The 17,747-nt window shown below is 42.5% G+C and overlaps 1 protein-coding gene across 1 annotated transcript in view; it reads left to right on the top strand.

The window, feature by feature from the left end:
- The first annotated feature begins 7,271 nt into the window (after positions 1-7,271).
- SLC18A1 (solute carrier family 18 member A1) overlaps positions 7,272-17,747 on the top strand; it is a 29,874-nt gene continuing 19,398 nt past the window's right edge. Inside the window, exons 1-10 of the mRNA XM_034436903.3 lie at positions 7,272-7,398; positions 8,643-8,832; positions 9,633-9,981; positions 10,664-10,722; positions 12,228-12,311; positions 13,316-13,408; positions 14,681-14,770; positions 15,025-15,068; positions 15,388-15,448; positions 16,439-16,534. Of these exons, the coding sequence (XP_034292794.1) occupies positions 8,691-8,832; positions 9,633-9,981; positions 10,664-10,722; positions 12,228-12,311; positions 13,316-13,408; positions 14,681-14,770; positions 15,025-15,068; positions 15,388-15,448; positions 16,439-16,534 (1,018 nt within the window). The 5' untranslated portion in view covers positions 7,272-7,398; positions 8,643-8,690. The remainder of the gene's footprint in view (positions 7,399-8,642; positions 8,833-9,632; positions 9,982-10,663; positions 10,723-12,227; positions 12,312-13,315; positions 13,409-14,680; positions 14,771-15,024; positions 15,069-15,387; positions 15,449-16,438; positions 16,535-17,747) is intronic.

Here is a 17,747-nt window from a genome sequence, read left to right as displayed (position 1 = left end):
TCGTCTACAATTTATAACAGTATGTTTGTTCTTCAGAGGTTTATTATTCTTATGACTGATATCTAATCCAATATCTGAGTAATAACAGTGTCTGGCTCCTATTATAATTTGCAATGACAATGCTACCCTCTTCAGTGTACATTTGGTTAACGTCAGTTGCTGCAACAGCCTGTCCCTCTTCACCCCAGCTAAAAGGATTTCAGATGATTGATTCAAAGCATTTCCATCCTACTCTTCAGCCAGTTGGCCTTGATGTTACCATCAATTTACAATTCAATAATTTATCAATATAACTGAGCTGTTTGTGCCTGTGAATATATAACCTGTTTATATATATAAAAAAGCAAATCTGAAGCAATTTTAGCTTTTTTCTTCTTTTATAATTGTGTCTATTTTTTTCTTTATTTTTTTGGATTTAGTTAATAAAAGAATGGAGGGGAGGGGGAAGAAGGCCACCTCTGCATTTATATTTACACTCTAAAGCAAACAATAACAAAAGGAAAAAGAAATGGGGAGGGAAGAGGAAAATAACCCAAATCAGGGCCAATTCTTAAGGTTCTATAGAACCTTTTGTTATGTCCTTATAAGGACATCCGCCGGGGATTGGCTAATCCACCGGCGGGAGATTCAAACAACTGTCATTGGACGGCTGAGGCTGCCGAAGCAAATAAAAGAGCTCCGGCAGCACAGCCGTCCGTCTTCATTCAGAGCTGAAATAAAGGTACTGAATGGACCAGAGCTGGTCGTATCTTCCTTTCCCTGCGCCGATCTAACACTGGCGACGAAGGTACCTAGGACCAAAGCAACGAACCTCATGGCACCCTGCCAACACCACAAAAGAGCTAGTCACTGAGCTGAAGTCACCGACTGAAGTCACCCGAAGCTATGGCAGCACCAGAAACTGCATTGCTGACACTAGCCCCTTTCCATCCAGGAAAGGAAAAATGGACATCCTATATGATCCGGTTTCGCCAGTTCCTGAGGGGCAACAACATCTGAGATGTGGACAACGACCGCAGAAGAGCCCTGTTCCTGGCCCACTGTGGCACCGAAGTCCTGGAGATGGCCGTTGACCTTGTGGCGCCGAGGGACATCGAAGAGATGTCATGGATGGATCTGCAGCAAGTGCTCCAAGACCACTACGCACTGACGGGAACCCCGGTTGCCAACCGATTCACCTTCCACCAGAGGGACCAATGTGAAGGCGAATCCATCAAAGAATTCGTGGCCGCCCTGCGCCAAATCGCAGCCAACTGCGAATTCGACAATGTGGACAATGCCATCAGTGACCGCATTGTGTTTGGTATGAGAAACAGGGCCCTCCAGAAAAAATTCTTGAGCAGAAAGAAGTTAGTGCTCAAGGATGTTGTGGAAGAAGCCACAGCTGCCGAAACATCCGAAAAAGCGGCAGTCGCGATGCTAAGAGCCAAAGGGATCCACAAGATCCAGAGGGCACCCCAGTCTTCCACAGAGGAGTCAGCTGCCAGATTGGATTCGGAGGAAGAGATGGCCGTGCATAAGGTCTCCAGACCCCCGAGGCGGGAAACCGCTCAAAATGGCGATCGGGGGGAGCATTGTGCCAGCTGCAGAGGAGACCATGCCAGGGCCAAGTGCAGGTGGAGAGATGCGACTTGCAGACACTGCAACAAGAGGGGTCACATCGCCAAAGCCTGCAGAGCCGAGGATCCAGCCCCAGAACCGTCCAGCCACCGGCCGTGTGAAAATTGCGACGACTACGCGAGATCATCTAGACAGTCCTACTACCAGCCCAGACGGGGAGAAAGTGACGGCGGCCGGAGGAAAGCAGTCCATCAGACAACCATAGACCACTCAGACGACGACAACACCACCAAGTGCCACGTGACGGTGCACGTGGAAGGAACCCCATGTTCCATGGAAGTAGACTCGGGATCAATCTACCCCATTATGGACTGGCAGCAGCTGAAGCACCTCAAGCCTGGAGTCTCCAAGAGAGATCTGAAGCCCTTACGGTCAAGGCTGGTCGATTTTGGAGGAAACCCGATCGGAGTCCTGGGAAGAACGTCACTGCGGATTTCCTACCACAACTTCCAGGGCGACCTCCCCATCACCATTGTCCAGAACAGCCGCCCGAACCTACTAGGCATGGAATGGTTCAAGCCACTAGGGCTCGAGATCAGAGGGGTTCACCAAATCCGACAGGACGAACTCGACACTCTCCTCGAAGAGTTCAAGGAAGTCTTCGATGGTAAGCTGGGGAAATTTGTGGGGAAGCCCATTTCCTTCAATCTAGATAAGGCAATTACACCAATTAGGCTTAAGCCCCGCAGAGTTCCGTTTGCCTTGAGGCCCAAAGTAGATGCTCAGCTAGATAAGCTGATCACCCAAGGTGTATTGGAGCCAATCGATCATGCAGCATGGGAGACCCCCATTGTGACCCCCATGAAGCATGATGGATCTGTGCGCATCTGTGCCGACTATAAATGTTCAATCAACAAGGCTTTGCAACAGAGTGCATACCCAGTTCCAGTGGTGCAACATCTGCTGCATTCACTAGGGAGTGGGTCAATATTTGCCAAACTGGACCTGGCCCAGGCTTACCAGCAACTGCCAGTAGATGAAAAAACAGTGGTGGCACAAACAATTGTCACCCACCGGAGCGCATTTAAATGTAACCGTCTCCAATTTGGAGTCAGCACAGCCCCAGGAATTTTTCAATCTATGATGGAACGCCTTCTTCAAGGCATTCCAGGGGTGGTGCCGTACTTCAATGATGTCTTAATCTCCGGCCACTCTAAAACTCAGCTACTTGAGCGACTGAAGTTAGTTCTGCAGCGCTTTAAGGAGAAGGGTTTGAAAGTCAGGAGAGACAAGTGCATCATTGGGGTCCAGGAGGTCGAGTTCCTGGGCTATCTCATTGATAGAACTGGCATCCACCCCACCAAATCTAAAGTTAAGGCTATCCATGAAACTCCAGCCCCCAAAAACAAAGCAGAGTTTCAGGCTTTCTTGGGACTACTGAATTTTTACAGTGTCTTTTTAAAACAGAAAGCCACAGCTGCTGAACCACTCCATCGCCTGTTGGGGAAAGCGGTTCCGTGGAAATGGGGGACAGAGGAGGAAACAGCCTTCAAAAACATCAAAGGACTGCTCTCTTCAGACAGCGTCTTAATGCAATATCATGAGACGCTGCCCCTCCTGCTGACCTGCGACGCATCACCATACGGGATATTGGAGCAGTCCTCAATCATCAACTCCCAAATGGAACAGAGGCACCCATCGCCTACTTCTCAAAAACGATGTCCAGCACCAAAAGGAACTATAGTCAGCTGGACAAGGAAGCCTTGGCCATCATCGCGGGCATCAAGCGCTTCCATGAGTACCTGTATCGTCGGAACTTTACAGTTATCACAGACCATAAGCCACTGTTGGGACTATTCGCGGGCAACAAACCCACACCAAGCTACATGTCATCCAGGATGACATGGTGGGCAATCTTCCTTGCCGGGTACTCATACACACTAACCCACAGACCCGGCAAGACCATTGGAAACACCGATGCCCTTAGTAGATGCCCATCCCAGGAGCCGGTGGAAGACCCAGCCCCCACACTCGGACTATTCCACATTGACAATGACCTCACTTGCCCAGTCACCTCTGCTGATGTGGCATCACAGACCCAGAAGGACCGAATGTTGAAGCAGATACTATCTTGGGTTCTGCGCGGGTGGCCCACGGGGAAGATGGCAGAAGAATTCACCCCATTTGCCAGAAAGCAGCAAGAACTAGCCACTATGAAATGCTGCCTCCTGTGGGGCGACAGGGTCATGATTCCCAGATCACTCCAACATAAGACTCTAGAGACTCTGCATAGGGGGCACCCAGGCATCGTTCGCATGAAGGGGCTGGCACGAAGCTACGTGTGGTGGCCAATGCTGGACAAGGATATAGAGACCTGGGTGGCCAGATGTGACCCGTGCCAGGAAGTCCGCCCAGCACCACCCCGTGCCCAGTCCACAGAGTGGGAGGCTCCCAGCAATCCATGGTCGAGAATCCACATAGACTTCGTGGGTCTGATGAGCGGAAGATAACTCCTCATCGTCGTGGATGCCTTCTCAAAGTGTCTGGAGGACGTGCACATTGCATCCACAACAACAGAAGCCACCACCAAGGCACTCCGGAGACTATTCGCCACGCATGGGCTACCGGATGTCCTCGTTTCCGATAATGGGCCGCAGCTCACATCCAAGCCCATGGAAATGTTCCTGGCAGGACTGGGCATCCGTCATGCCCTGATTGCCCCCTGCAGACAGCCGGAAATGGGCAAGCTGAAAGGATGGTGAGGCTCACCAAAGAAGCCCTCACCAAGATGGGCACCGGCGACTGGCAAGAGAGGATCGACCAGTTCCTCCTCACTCAACACATCATGTTGCACTCAACGACGCACAAGAGCCCGGCCGAACTGTTGATGGGCAGAAGACTGAGGTCACATCTGGGCCGGCTGCACCCCCTGTACAACCCGGAGGTGCCATCGGATGCCAGCCGCCCCCTGCCCCCGCGCCTTTGCCATAGGAGACCCGGTCTTCGCGATCAATTTCCACGGGTTTCTGAAATGGCTGAAAGGAAGAATTGAGAGCACAACCGGCCCGAAGTCTTATAGAGTGGAGCTGGAAGATGGACAGGTCTGTAGACGTCACATCGACCAGCTCCGGAAAAGGTAGAGGGAAGCGGAAGGAAACCAGCCTGACGAGGTAGACCTACAACACCCCGATGAGGTAGGCCTACAACACCCCAATGAGGTAGGCCTACAACACCCCGACGAGGTAGGCCTACCACACCCCAGCGAGGTAGGCCTGCCACACCCCAGCGAGGAAGGACGGCGACACCCCGGCGAGGTAGACTCGCTCCACCTCAGCAAGTCAAGCCATCGCCGATCCAAGGGAGTAGACCGGTACCCGCAGCCTGAGGGGAGTCAGCACTGCGTCGACGAGGAGGCCATTCGCCACCCCTGCGAGGGAGATCTCCACCTCTATGACGAAGTAGACCGGGGACAACGCACAGAGGGAGACTTGTAACCCTCCGGCAAGGGCGACCCGCCACACCCCGGTGAGGGAGACCACCATCGATGCAAGGTAGTAGACCGGGGACAACCCAGGGAGGGAGACCCACAATGCCCCCACAGAGCCAGCCAATGACTCCCCCGTGAGGGAGACCACCATCACCACCCCGGCAGGGTCGACCAACACCACCCCAGCAAGGTCGACCTGCAACAGCCCGACATGGTAGATGGGCGACCCCCTGGCCGGGTTGGCCACCCACCACGACAAGCCGACATGCAACAACAACAACAACAACAGCAACAACAATTGAGACAACAGAGCCACCAACAGAAGCTGCAAGGGGCAAAAGACAATAAAATGGACTTACCGGACATCAGTCGTCACCCCCGGGTTGACAGCAATGCCCAGCCGCGAGGTCCCAGGGATCCCGGTCAGGGGAAGGACCAGTGCCACCAGCGGGTAAATCCAGACGATGCGGCTGAAGGTCCTGGGACAGGGCCCGCACACTCGATGGCCGGACCCCAGACCCTTCCGGGTCGAGAGCCGGAGGGGACAGGAGCTCTGCCTGCTCCAGCCGGCGGCGAAACCCAAATGGAATTGCGCAGGTCAACCAGGACAATCAAGCATCCCGCCTACCTATGTGACTATGTGACTTTCATTCGCGCTGATAGACAGACTTCGAACTAGGAGGGGAGGGGTGTTATGTCCTTATAAGGACATCCGCCGGGGATTGGCTAATCCACCGGCGGGAGATTCAAACAACTGTCATTGGACGACTGAGTCTGCCGAAGCGTATAAAAGAGCTCCGGCAGCACAGCCGTCCATCTTCATTCAGAGCTGAAATAAAGGTACTGAATGGACCAGAGCTGGTCGCGTCTTCCTTTCCCTGCGCCGATCCAACACCTTTTATGCACAACAGAGTGCAGAGTGAGTGGTATAAATATAAAGGGAAGTGGGGGTTGTTTACAGCATCAGTTGGACTTCTATAGTTTAAAGATTGGAAGGGACAAAGTTTGCTGGCTTTTCAGATGAGCTCATACAATAATCTTATTTCCTTTAGCTCTTTGCTTTAGCTGAATGGAACAGCTGCAACAGGGTTGCTCAACCTTAGGAACTTGAAGATGTATGTACTTCAACTCTCAGAATTCCCCAGCCAGCACTCAACTTCTGGGAATTGAAGTCCACACATCTTAAAGCTATTGAGAAACATCAAATCCAGTGGATTATGGAGAGGCAAAATCCAGTGGAGCTGATTCTCTGCAGGGCTGATGCAGATTCTGCTATTCTTTTTGACTCTGAAATGACTGCTAAAATACCTAACTATGTTGGGAAAACAACAATAGTATTGTCACAATCTGTTTGTCAAAGGCTGCTCTTCCCAGCACAAAACTATCCAGATGTTTTGGTATGTCAGAATATCTGGTATATTTGGTACGGCCAGAATATCTAATTATTTTAATACTGTTTTTTAAATTTTGTATGCTTTGTTTTTACTTAGGCTGTGCACCGCCCTGAGTCCTATTTGGAGAAGGGCGGTATAGAAATTTAAACAAATAAATAAATAAATGTCCACTCTTAGAATTCCCAACAATATGGTCCAATTGTTTGAGCTGGATGAGGCTTAAAATTGAAAGATACTTCCTCTTATCCCTTTGTGGTTTTCCTGTCATGTTTTTCTTGGATTAAGCTACTCTATCAGAATGAATTGGGTAGAATAGTTGTTGCTTAAAAGAAGGGAATGAATTAGATCAAGGGCAAGGGCAATCAAGGGAATGAATTAGATCAAGGGCAAGGGCAATCAAACTCACATTCCAGATGTTGCTCACCACAGCCCTTATTATTTGGGGGCAACTAGAAATGGTAACTTAGCAGTTTCTGGAGAACTGGCTTCTCCTAGAATGTCCAAGATAAGATTGTTTAATTCCCTTCAATTCTGTAAATCAGTAATTTTGCTAAAAATATTTAGAAAGAGGATGTAGAGAAGGAATATTGTACAGAGAAGAATATCAGAGTCCTCTGAATATTCCTATGGGAACTGGAATTTTGTTATCTGTCCCTCTTTGAGCTAGGATAGACGTATGTACTTTTGAATGATAAACTCTGACTTTAAAATTGGGTATTTTTGCGGTGGCTCTTAATGCCAATCATCTCAGTAGTCTAACTCCCATTTCCCTGGCTATGACGCAGATGGAGCTGCTGAACTGATTGGGGCATGTTTGAGCTATCAGTTATGCTTTCCTGGTCAAGAAATCCTCATATCCTTTTCAGATAAAAAGGAATATTAAATTCACTTGGCGAAGCATCTTCAGAGCACTGTGAGAAAGCACCAGGAAGACAAACAGTAATATATTCAAGAATGGTAAGGAATCTCCATTTCTCAATATTGGGAGGTATGACAGAGTGGAAACTAATGAGACCACTAGAAGCTAATGGAAGGAAGGAAGGAAGGAAGGAAGGAAGGAAGGAAGGAAGGAAGGAAGGAAGGAAGGAAGGAAGGAAGGAAGGAAGGTTGGAAGGTTAAAAGTGTAATTTGACACTTGCATAAACTCAAATCCAATGAGTTGTACTAACTTCCAATATCCTTCCTATGAGTAATATTATGAAACTTCTAAAACACAAATCTTATTAAAAGACAATGCTTTTAGGTTATACAACTCTAGTTACCCCTGTGGTTTACTAGAGCCTTTCTTTAAAGAAAGGGTGTTAGGACAATACAGGAAGTTGAATTAATTTGGCACAACTAGTATGCAAACTTTCAAGTTTTACCTATAGAGATTCTTCTGTGATTTAATGTTTTGTAAACTGTGGTGATGGAGAAGACCAGTGATTGCCACTTGTAACTTTTTTAAAATAAGCTTGTCAGGATTGATCAAACCTAAAGTCTCTGCTAACTGCTCGTGCTGAATAGTTTTCAATTCATACTGCATCAAAGATTAAAGAAACAATAATATATGTGTTTGTGTACGTTTGTAAGAATGTACTTGGTTATAATGCTGTCTGATTCACACCAGAACAACTGAAGAAGGCAGAAGCTGAAATCCAACCTTCTTATTGTTAGTTAATTAAAAAAAAAAAACATTCATATTTTGGTGATGCTCCATGCTCGTTCAGGATCCAGAATAAGTAAACTAATTTAAAATGATACTTTAACAGTCATTCAGGTCTGTATATTTATTTTCCCTTTTTTGTTTTCTAATATGCTCTTTTCAGAAGATTCTTTCAGGAATCATTTTGGACTTTTATATGGATGTTTCACAATAATTTGGATCAGAGGTAATGAAAGCAGCAGTTGACTGGCTAACATAATTTTCTGTTGTTATTTTTTCATTCTTTCTTTTGGAAAGCTGAATGAGAGAGCAGTCCGCATATCTGTGAAGGGTGTGGGAATCAATATTCCTATTAGGTCAATATCTTTATTTATTCAACTCACTGGCATGAAATAAAATGCAAGATTTTTACATCCTTGATAAACATTTCTGGAAAGTTTTGCCTGCTGTTTTGTGCCTTAAGGTTGTCCTTAAGTCAATTTTGGAACTGTCCTTTTAGATATATTATTGATGCTGGAATTTGGGTGGACATTTTGTTAAAATCTTTCCCTTACAGGATACATAAAAATTTAAATTCTAAGGAGCAGTGAAAAGAAATTCGGAAATGAAGATTCAACTCTTTCCTAAACTAGCAACTGAATGCTCCCTGTGGCTCTTGTTAAAAGAGGGAAGAGAATCCCGGAACTTGGTTTTACTGGTTGTGTTTGTGGCTCTGCTAGTAGACAATATGCTTTTCACAGTTGTGGGTATGTAGTGTTTTGGTTTGCTCATTCTTCTTAAATGTGGAGCCTTTTATATTGCTTTCCCTCACACAGCAGCTTATTTCAGCAGCCGCTTCTTAATAGTATCCATTCAATTTACCCAGAATTCCTCATAGATTGTTCAAGGGCATTCTGAATAAAATAATATTGGCTGCCAGTTGGAATGATATTAGTTGCTGTATATATTCATGTACAAGCAGATAACCTTATTAGTTGCAATATATACTTGTGGATAAGTGGATATGCCACACCCTATTTTTCATGGTACAGTATATTGGTTAAAAATTCAAGGGTTTGCTTATCTGTGGATGGGTGTATACGCATATGGAAAATATGAATGCTGTACTTTTAAAAAAGTGCCATTATATGTAACTGTGGATACGTCCATCTGTAAATAAGCCAAACCCTATTTGGGGGGGTTCATTTTAGCACCTAAAAATTTCAAGTTTATCCCAAAGTTTTACAAGTTTATACCCCAAGTTTGTATTTGACTGCCATCATCCCAAACCTAATCAGATAGCCCTGCAATATAGTTAGTGTGTATGTCAGGGGTGTCCAACCTTGGCAATTTTAAGACTTGTGGACCAACTTCCAAAATTCCCCAGCCAACAATGTACAAGTCTTAAAATTGCCAAGGTTGGGCATCTCTATGTATGTGTTTGTGTGCATAGATAAAAAAGCAGTTGGTAGAAGGCAGAAAGCAAATATATTTAAGATAAAAACAAAAAGGCAAACTTTTTTTTTTTGCAGGAGAAATATTGTCTAGCTGTTCTTTTTTTTTTCAGTGCCAATCATCCCTTCATTTCTATATGCTGCACACAAAAATATCAGCCACTCTGCAATTCAGGCCACATTTCCCAGGATTCCTGTGCCTTTCTCAGCTGATCCCTCTACTTCGGGCTTGTTGGACTATGACAACATCACAACAGTCTCAAGCCGTGATACTCTAGTCAGTGTCAGTGGGAGCCAAGAAGGAACAATTGCCTCCCCTTTCCCCATGGATGCTTTCAACCATAGTTGTACAGCTGGAATGGACTCTCTTTCAAATGAAAATGTTCGTGTTGGGCTGATCTTTGCCTCAAAAGCTTTGATGCAACTCATAGCAAATCCCTTTGTGGGACCCTTGACCAACAGGTAGGTCAGTTTTTAAACAAACAAATCAGAAAGACTTTCTGTACTGCAACACACTCAATTTGTAAACTTTCTAAATACTCAGTAGGAGCTAGTTTCGGCTAGTGGTTAAGCATCAGGCTAGCAAACAGGAGACTCTGACTTCTAGTCTTGCCTTAGGCCAGTCACTCATTCTTGGCCTTAGGAAGGAAACAATGGCAAGTTACTTCTGAAGTCTTGCCAAGAAAGAATTGGCTTCATGCCCAAGGCAGGACTTCTTGTTAATTTTGCAAAAACTGGGGAGGGTCCTGTCTGAGATGCTTTTTCAAACTATATTTCTGCCCTGGACCCATATTTCTTCTATCTGACCATTATCTTGCAGCTTTTCTTCCTATTCCTCTTACTTCTTAAGCCTGTTACAGTTGCCATATTTGCAATAGGGCCTCTATGATGATTCACAACAGAAGACATGCGTAATGGCAACTAAAGCAGGCGACTGCAACCTGCTGTTTTAAAGCATCTCCAATACCTGATTTGATCTGATATTAGATCAACCTTTTAGGAAATGAAAATTGTGTCCCCTACTATGATGGGTGCTCAGACACATAGAAAATCTTGTTTCCTTCTTCCTCCCGGTCATTCAAGAAATGTTATGAAGTAGCTTGTGTTGTACAGTGAACTCAAAACCATTTTTTGGTCCCTGTAGGATAGGATACCATATCCCCATGTTTTTTGGATTTATTATTATGTTCGTCTCTACACTATGTAAGTATGAACACCTACACAACATGTACACAACATGTATCTCCTCTGATGTTGCTGGATTTGAACCTATGGGAGTAGAATACAACAGACCCTGTTTACAGTACCATTCAACTATGTTTACAGAATAGAGATGTGGATAATACAGAAACCTATTCTTTAAGTTTAGAAAGTGTACAGAGAAGAATAACAAAGATGATGAAGGGTCTAGAGGCTAAATTGTATGATGAACAGTTGAGGGAGCTAAGTAGGTCTAGCCTACGAGACGGATTGGAGGTGGGGCATGGTAGCTGTCTTCTATTGTTTGAGGGGCTGTCACAGAGAAAAGGGGATTGAATTATCCTCCAAAACACCAAGGCCAGGACAAGAAGTAATGGGTGGGAGCTTGTTAAGGACAGATTCAATGTAGAAGTAAGGAGAAATTTTCTGACAGTGAGTACAATTAATCAGTGGAACAGTTTGCCTCCTGGAGTTGCAGAGACTCCATTGCTAGAAGCTTTTAAGAATAGACTGGACAATCACTTGAGTGGGATGGTATAATGGTATAAGGTCTCCTTGTGCAGAGGGTTGGATTAGAAGACCTTTGAAATCCCTTCCAGTCCCCCGATTCTATGTTTGTGGAATAATATTGAATAGTTTTGGTTCTGGGGCAGGCAATCTAGCGTCCTGCAAATATTTTGGTCTCAAAACCCATAATATCTTTGCCTTAAGTTATACTGACTACAGATGCTGAGAGACTAAAATATTAGAACAGCTCAGTTTGCTTCATCTTGATATTTGTCCAATATAATTCAATAAAATAATATGTAACCAGAATTTCAATGTACTTTGTCTTTAAATGTAAATTGGTTGTTCTTGTTATTTTACAAATGACTGTTATTACTCAATTAGTCTATTGAATGGATAACTAGCAGTTTCTGTTTTATTCCTCATTTCCCAAAATAAAATCAGTGTTGGCTTAGGCTGCCATCAATTTATTTTTAAAAACTCTACATGAAAATTCCAGCATATGCATTTCTTCTCATCTGCATTGCTGTATGTAATTTTCCTCCTATATAACACTTTTTGTAAGTAATCTTCTCCTAATGTAATACATTTTTATTCTTAATTCCTTTCATTTAACTTTTTTGTTCTGAACATTGAAAAAAAAATCTGAAAAATGCAGGTTTTGGCACATAAAGGTATTGAGGTTCATGAATTGCTTTGGCAAATCAGACCAATTCATAAACTGCAATCATCCATTCAGTGCCAGGAGTTCAATCCTGATCGGCTCAAGGTTGACTCAGCCTTCCATCCTTCCGAGGTTGGTAAAATGAGGACCCAAATTGTTGGGGGAAATATGCTGACTCTGTAAACAACCTAGGGCTCTGTAAAGCACCATGAAGTGGTATATAAGTCTAAGTACTACTGCTATTTAGCAATGAGGCAATCAAGTTCTCTCCAAAAATCCTTTTTTGAAAGCATCCATAATTCCAGTAATCTGATTCTGTGCCTTTTTCTTCCTTTAGTGTTTGCTTTTTCAAGGAGTTACACCTTGATGTTCATCGCTCGAGCACTGCAAGGCTTTGGTTCTTCCTGCTCATCTGTTGCAGGTAAACATGCTGGCAGGTATTATTGGCAATGCTATAGATCTTGCACAGCTGGGACAATATCCTGGAGTGCCAGGAGGCATCTATTTATTAATTAAATAGATTTATATGGCTGCCCAACTCACACTTGGTGACTCTGACCAGCATATTATATTAAAAATCAACAATACAACCCCCCCCCACACACACTCATTGCAGTGATGATAAACATGATCATACAAACCACACAATCAGCTCCAAATGAACCTGAAGTCTCCAGACTGACTGACAAAATCATGTCTTCAGGGCTTCCAGAAAAGTAGCAAGGAGGAGAGTCAACCTTATTTAAGGGGAATGATGTTCCAAAGGGAAGAAGCCACTACAGAGAAGGCCCCTTTTCTAGGCTCTATTAGGTCTACTTCTTTAATAGATGGGACCTGCAACATTCCTTGCCTTCCCACTCTGATAGGTTGGGAGAATATTACATCTTGAAAGTGAAAGTTCTTCTTTACATTTGGTATCTCCAGTGATGGACAGGAAAGTTGCCCACCTGGAATCTTTGATTGTTCCTATTCACATCGCTTAGCTGGATGACCAAAGATCTCATTCCTTGTTCTCAAACAAGGGACCAAGAAGGATATACCTCCTGCAACGTATAATTTCTATATCAGTTCTACTTTGCTTTTTGGAGTAAAGAGACTGATGCTGAAATTATAAAGGGAAAATCTATTTATTGAGTTGAAAGGTTTGTGGTGATAAAAGAAATTTTTAAAAAGAAAATCTTCAATATTGGAGGAGATTTGGGGTGGAATATTGGGGAAGCATACTTTCTCCCTTATCACAGATGAAATTACACCTTCCACAACAGCTGGTGGTAAAAACCAGGGGAAAAGAAGAATTCCATAGACCATGAAGGTAGTCTCAGTCTTTCACTTCTGTACAGTGCAATAATGCTAACACTAACCCATGCCTGTTGCTTATTTCCAGCAATTCAAAACTGATTGGCTCCACTCTGTCTCTGCCTGCAGGTCTGGGGATGCTTGCAAGTGTGTACCCTGATGACTGTGAGAGGGGAAATGCAATGGGAATAGCATTGGGAGGTCTGGCTTTGGGAGTGCTGGGTGAGTAAATGTACATTTAATACTGTTTAGGGCACGTAGGAACTCATTCAGAGCTTACTTTCGTGCATCTCCCCAGCTGCTTCCTTTTAAGACTCTGTTCATTATTCAATTGTCTTTGTCTTTAGTTCATTTCCCAACAGTTAAGCTGGAAAAAGATAGATCTGCTTATATCCAAATGGGTCTTTGCATGTAAGCACAATTTACTATGGATTATTGGTTAGCATTCCTGGAAGAGAATAAGTGAAGAACATTGGAGTGTAGATACTCAAGAGTAGATACTTCTAATAAGGTCACCCAAGGCATGAAGCTCACTCTAGTCCCTCCCTCCCAAACACAATTGGGGATCCATATTGGGTGGCAAGGATATAGGAAGATACTGGAAGGTGATCACTGTAGTGATAATAGTAAAGACATCATTTTCAACCTGCTGGGAGAAGGCAATGATAAACCACTCCTGTATCTGACCAAGAAAACTAAATGGCTGGACAATATAGTGTCATATATTGGATGATGCTCAACATGCTACTAGGGAGAAGCTGAAGTTCTTTTGAAGTATTAGTGGTGCTTATAATGCATATTGTTGGTGATATTTTTATCTATTTGTTTATTAAATTTATATGCTGCTCATCTCACTGATAGGGCGACTCTGGTAAGGCTATGTTGATATGTAGGAAGAGAAAATCCAAACCTGCAAAATCAGAATTGCAATGGAAACATGAAATATTAGAAGCATGAACATGGGGAAGTTCAACACAATCAAATATAAAATGAATTGGCAACACACTGACAGGTGTGTGAAATGATATGAACTGCAATAGGTTGGAACTGGAAACATTTAGTCAGAAGATCACACTGTTTATTACATAGCACGACAACAGTGACAACGAAGAAGGAATATTGTAGCTTTGATAGTCAGAAAAGATATAGTAAAGACAGTTCTTGGCCATAATGTATAATCAATGGCCAGATACTATCAGGTAGACCTCATGGACAACCCTTGTCTAGGTTATCCACTGATGCAGAAGACAAGGAAATTGATGAGTTTTATGGTCAAGTTCAATCACATCCTGTTAAGAAAGCATGTTTTTATTGTTTGATACTATTGGAAATAGTAAAGTGGTTGGACTGTTTGGTCTAAAAAACAGAAATGAATCAGGAAAAGAACAGTTTGTTAAGCAACCAACCCCAAATGCAACATAGTCTATATTCATACTTGTTTTTATGATGTGTGTCCCTTTTCATATTAGCACCACTGATGTATTTTCTTTGCAGTGGGAGCTCCATTTGGAAGTGTGATGTATGAGTTTGTTGGGAAATCATCTCCTTTTCTGATCCTGGCAGTCTTGGCTCTCTTAGATGGAGGTAAGTCATCCTTTGAAGTAGTCAGGTCAGGGCCCACCTTGAATCATTGAGTTGGAAAAGACAGCTCCAGACGCCAATTTTTCTGTGAAGTAAATCCCACTGACCATAGTGGGGCTTACTTCTCAGAAAACATCCTAAGAAGATGGCAGGGTCAAGGGAGAACTGAGCTACTGAATAGAAATAAGGTTGAATATAATTAGTAGGAAAGGTGGAAAGATATTTCTAAGCATGAAATAATTATATTTTTGTTTAAGCTTTGCAGCTTTGTATCCTGCACCCAACAAAGATTTCACCCGAGGTAGGGCAAAAATACCCATTCATGTTTCCTTTTATATATGTACTAAAATATTTTACCCTACTTGTTGATGCAAAGTCTCTACACATCTATTTACTTTTACTTTTTAATGCAAAATAAAATGACTGTTTAAAAGTGGCAGTGTAAAATATCAGATTAGGAGTTATAAAATCAAGAGCAAAACAAGCATTTTACTCAGAGCAAAAATACAGGAACTCTGAAAGCTGCTAGAAAAGCAGGCTTTTTGCAACAAAACAAAACAAAACAACTCCAATTAACATCTTCCTCTGAAGCATATCTGTCTTCCCTGTATGTTTTCTAGAGTATCAAAGGAACCTCCTTGATGACCTTGTTGTGGGATCCCTATATTTTGATTGCAGCAGGTAAGTTTTAGTGCCTCTGTTATGGGCATTTGGTTTTGAGGATACAATAACCACCATCTCAACTTAGCTTCTGTGGAACTGAGGTGGGTTTAGAAAAGATTCTTCTGATTATCAGCATTGCTTATTGTTTCTGGTCCTGCCTGCTGGAAGAATAAAGCATGGTTGTCTGCTGTATAGTTGAGAATGGTTTTACATCTTTCCAAGCAAAATGCACCCTACTCTTTCTATTGTCCTATGTAGCAAATGTAGAATCAGAGAGTCTAAAGGGGGTATTTGTAGGAGAAGAGCAGGCAGAGCCAGGGGCAGAGTTAAATGGGTCATCAGCCTAGAATTGTTTTCTTTGCACAAATAGACCAACACTTCTTGAATTCTCTAGTATCAATTTAGTGCTGAACATTAGTTGACTAGATTCTTGTGTATAGGCTTGTCCAATAAATCTTCTTCACTGCAACTTAACATATGGTCCTGATTCTTTGCATCTGACAGTATTAGGTCATTGCATGCAGTGCGGATTTCCAAATTAATTGCTGTCCAACTTCTCATTCAACACATCAAATAAATGTGAGCTCAGCCTGTGTAGAAGGTTCCATTGTCAAACTAATAGAAAGTTTTTAGGAAGTTTTCCTAAAGTTCTCTTTGTCTGAAAGGTGTTATTTCATATTTTGCATTTGCCCTCTTGGGTTAGAGCAAAGGCTGCATTTCTTGGTCTTTTTCTCTGGGAGAGCCTTTAGTTACTGAATAAGGGCTCTCATGTCCATGCTCACTTGAGGTTTTGCAAGTCCAAGAACATATCAGTTCCCTCCATCCCTCATTGTTGGCTTCCAATCTCCCAATCATGCCAAGAGGGCCTTTCTTTCCATCTACTTTCCCCATGTCTTTCTTCAAATGTGATGCTCTCAACTGAACACTTAATTGAGTTGGGAGTCTGGCTGATGCTCTGCTAATTGATAGAAAACTTATAAAGGGTCTGCATCTTTTCTCTTCTTCCAGGTTCAATTTGCTTTGGAAACATGGGAGTTGCTATTTTAGAGGCTACTTTGCCCATTTGGATGATACAAACTATGTGCTCCCCAGAATGGCAACTTGGTAAGTTTTTAAAAGAAATAATTGTCATAGGAATTGGATGGTAATAAAATATACTGCTCAAAAAAATAAAGGGAACACAAGCAGAAGACATCCGAGATCTGAATGAATGAAATAGCCTTATTAAATACTTTGTTCTTTACATACAGTAGTTTATACACTGCTCAAACAACTAAAGGGAACACAAAACTACTGTATGTAATGAATAAAGTATTTAATAAGGCTATTTCATTCATTCAGATCTCGGATGTCTTCTGCTTGTGTTCCCTTTATTTTTTTGAGCAGTGTATGTTTAGATTAATTTAGTCTTTAAATTTTACACTAAGATGCAAATTGTATATATTTAAAATCAATTCAGGAGGACTTCAAAACCATTTGTGTTTCTTGGGATGGACTTGGTCTTTGAATGGCAAGCTAGAAACCATATTTCAAAAATAATATATGGGTCAGGAGTAAATAGATTTGTTTTAATTGTGTTTATTATTGAAATTAAAATATTTAATTGAAATGAAAATACTGCTTGTAAAAAAGATAATTTTCTCTTCTGTCCAATGAAAAGTATTCAGTAGAAATTGTAAAGGAACTCTGGGACAGTTATTGTATTGTATCTTTTTAAAAAAAAAATTATTAGAGCATTTTGTTATAGTTCAAAAAAAATCAAAAACAAATGTATAATAATTTTTCTATCATGGTGTAACATTGCCAAAATATCCATATATATATATATACATCAATAATCGAGAGTAAAAATAGAAAATATTTACAGATTCTTGTATACAAATTTACATTTTCAATACTTATTGATTACTATAAATATATCATCATCTATAATTATAATCCAACATTATCCTTTGTCTCTCTCCCATCGTTTCTGGGTCCAATCATACCACATATTCCAACTACCATAAAAGTCTGAGTCTCTTTTACCCTTGATCAGTTTTGTAAGCCTATCACATTCCATGATTTTATAAATTATTTTTGAGTCCATTGGTAAGTCCTCATTCTTCCATTCTTGTGCGAATGCCAGTCTCCTTGCAATAATTATGTGCAGCATCAAATACCATTTAGTCAATCCAATATTTGCGGGTCTAACCCCCAACAAAAAGATTTCCGGTTTCAGTTCCCCTCTACAGTATGTGATTTCAAGCAACCATCATTGTATTTTCATCCAATATTTAGCTGCCAGCGGGCATGTCCACCATTGGTGGAAGTAAGT

The sequence above is a fragment of the Pantherophis guttatus genome, chromosome 9 (genome assembly GCF_059756535.1).
Source record: "Pantherophis guttatus breed Tessera chromosome 9, ASM5975653v1, whole genome shotgun sequence".
Taxonomy (NCBI): domain Eukaryota; kingdom Metazoa; phylum Chordata; class Lepidosauria; order Squamata; family Colubridae; genus Pantherophis; species Pantherophis guttatus.
Note: the sequence above shows the minus strand (reverse complement) of the source record. Positions and strands in the feature narration are given on the sequence as shown.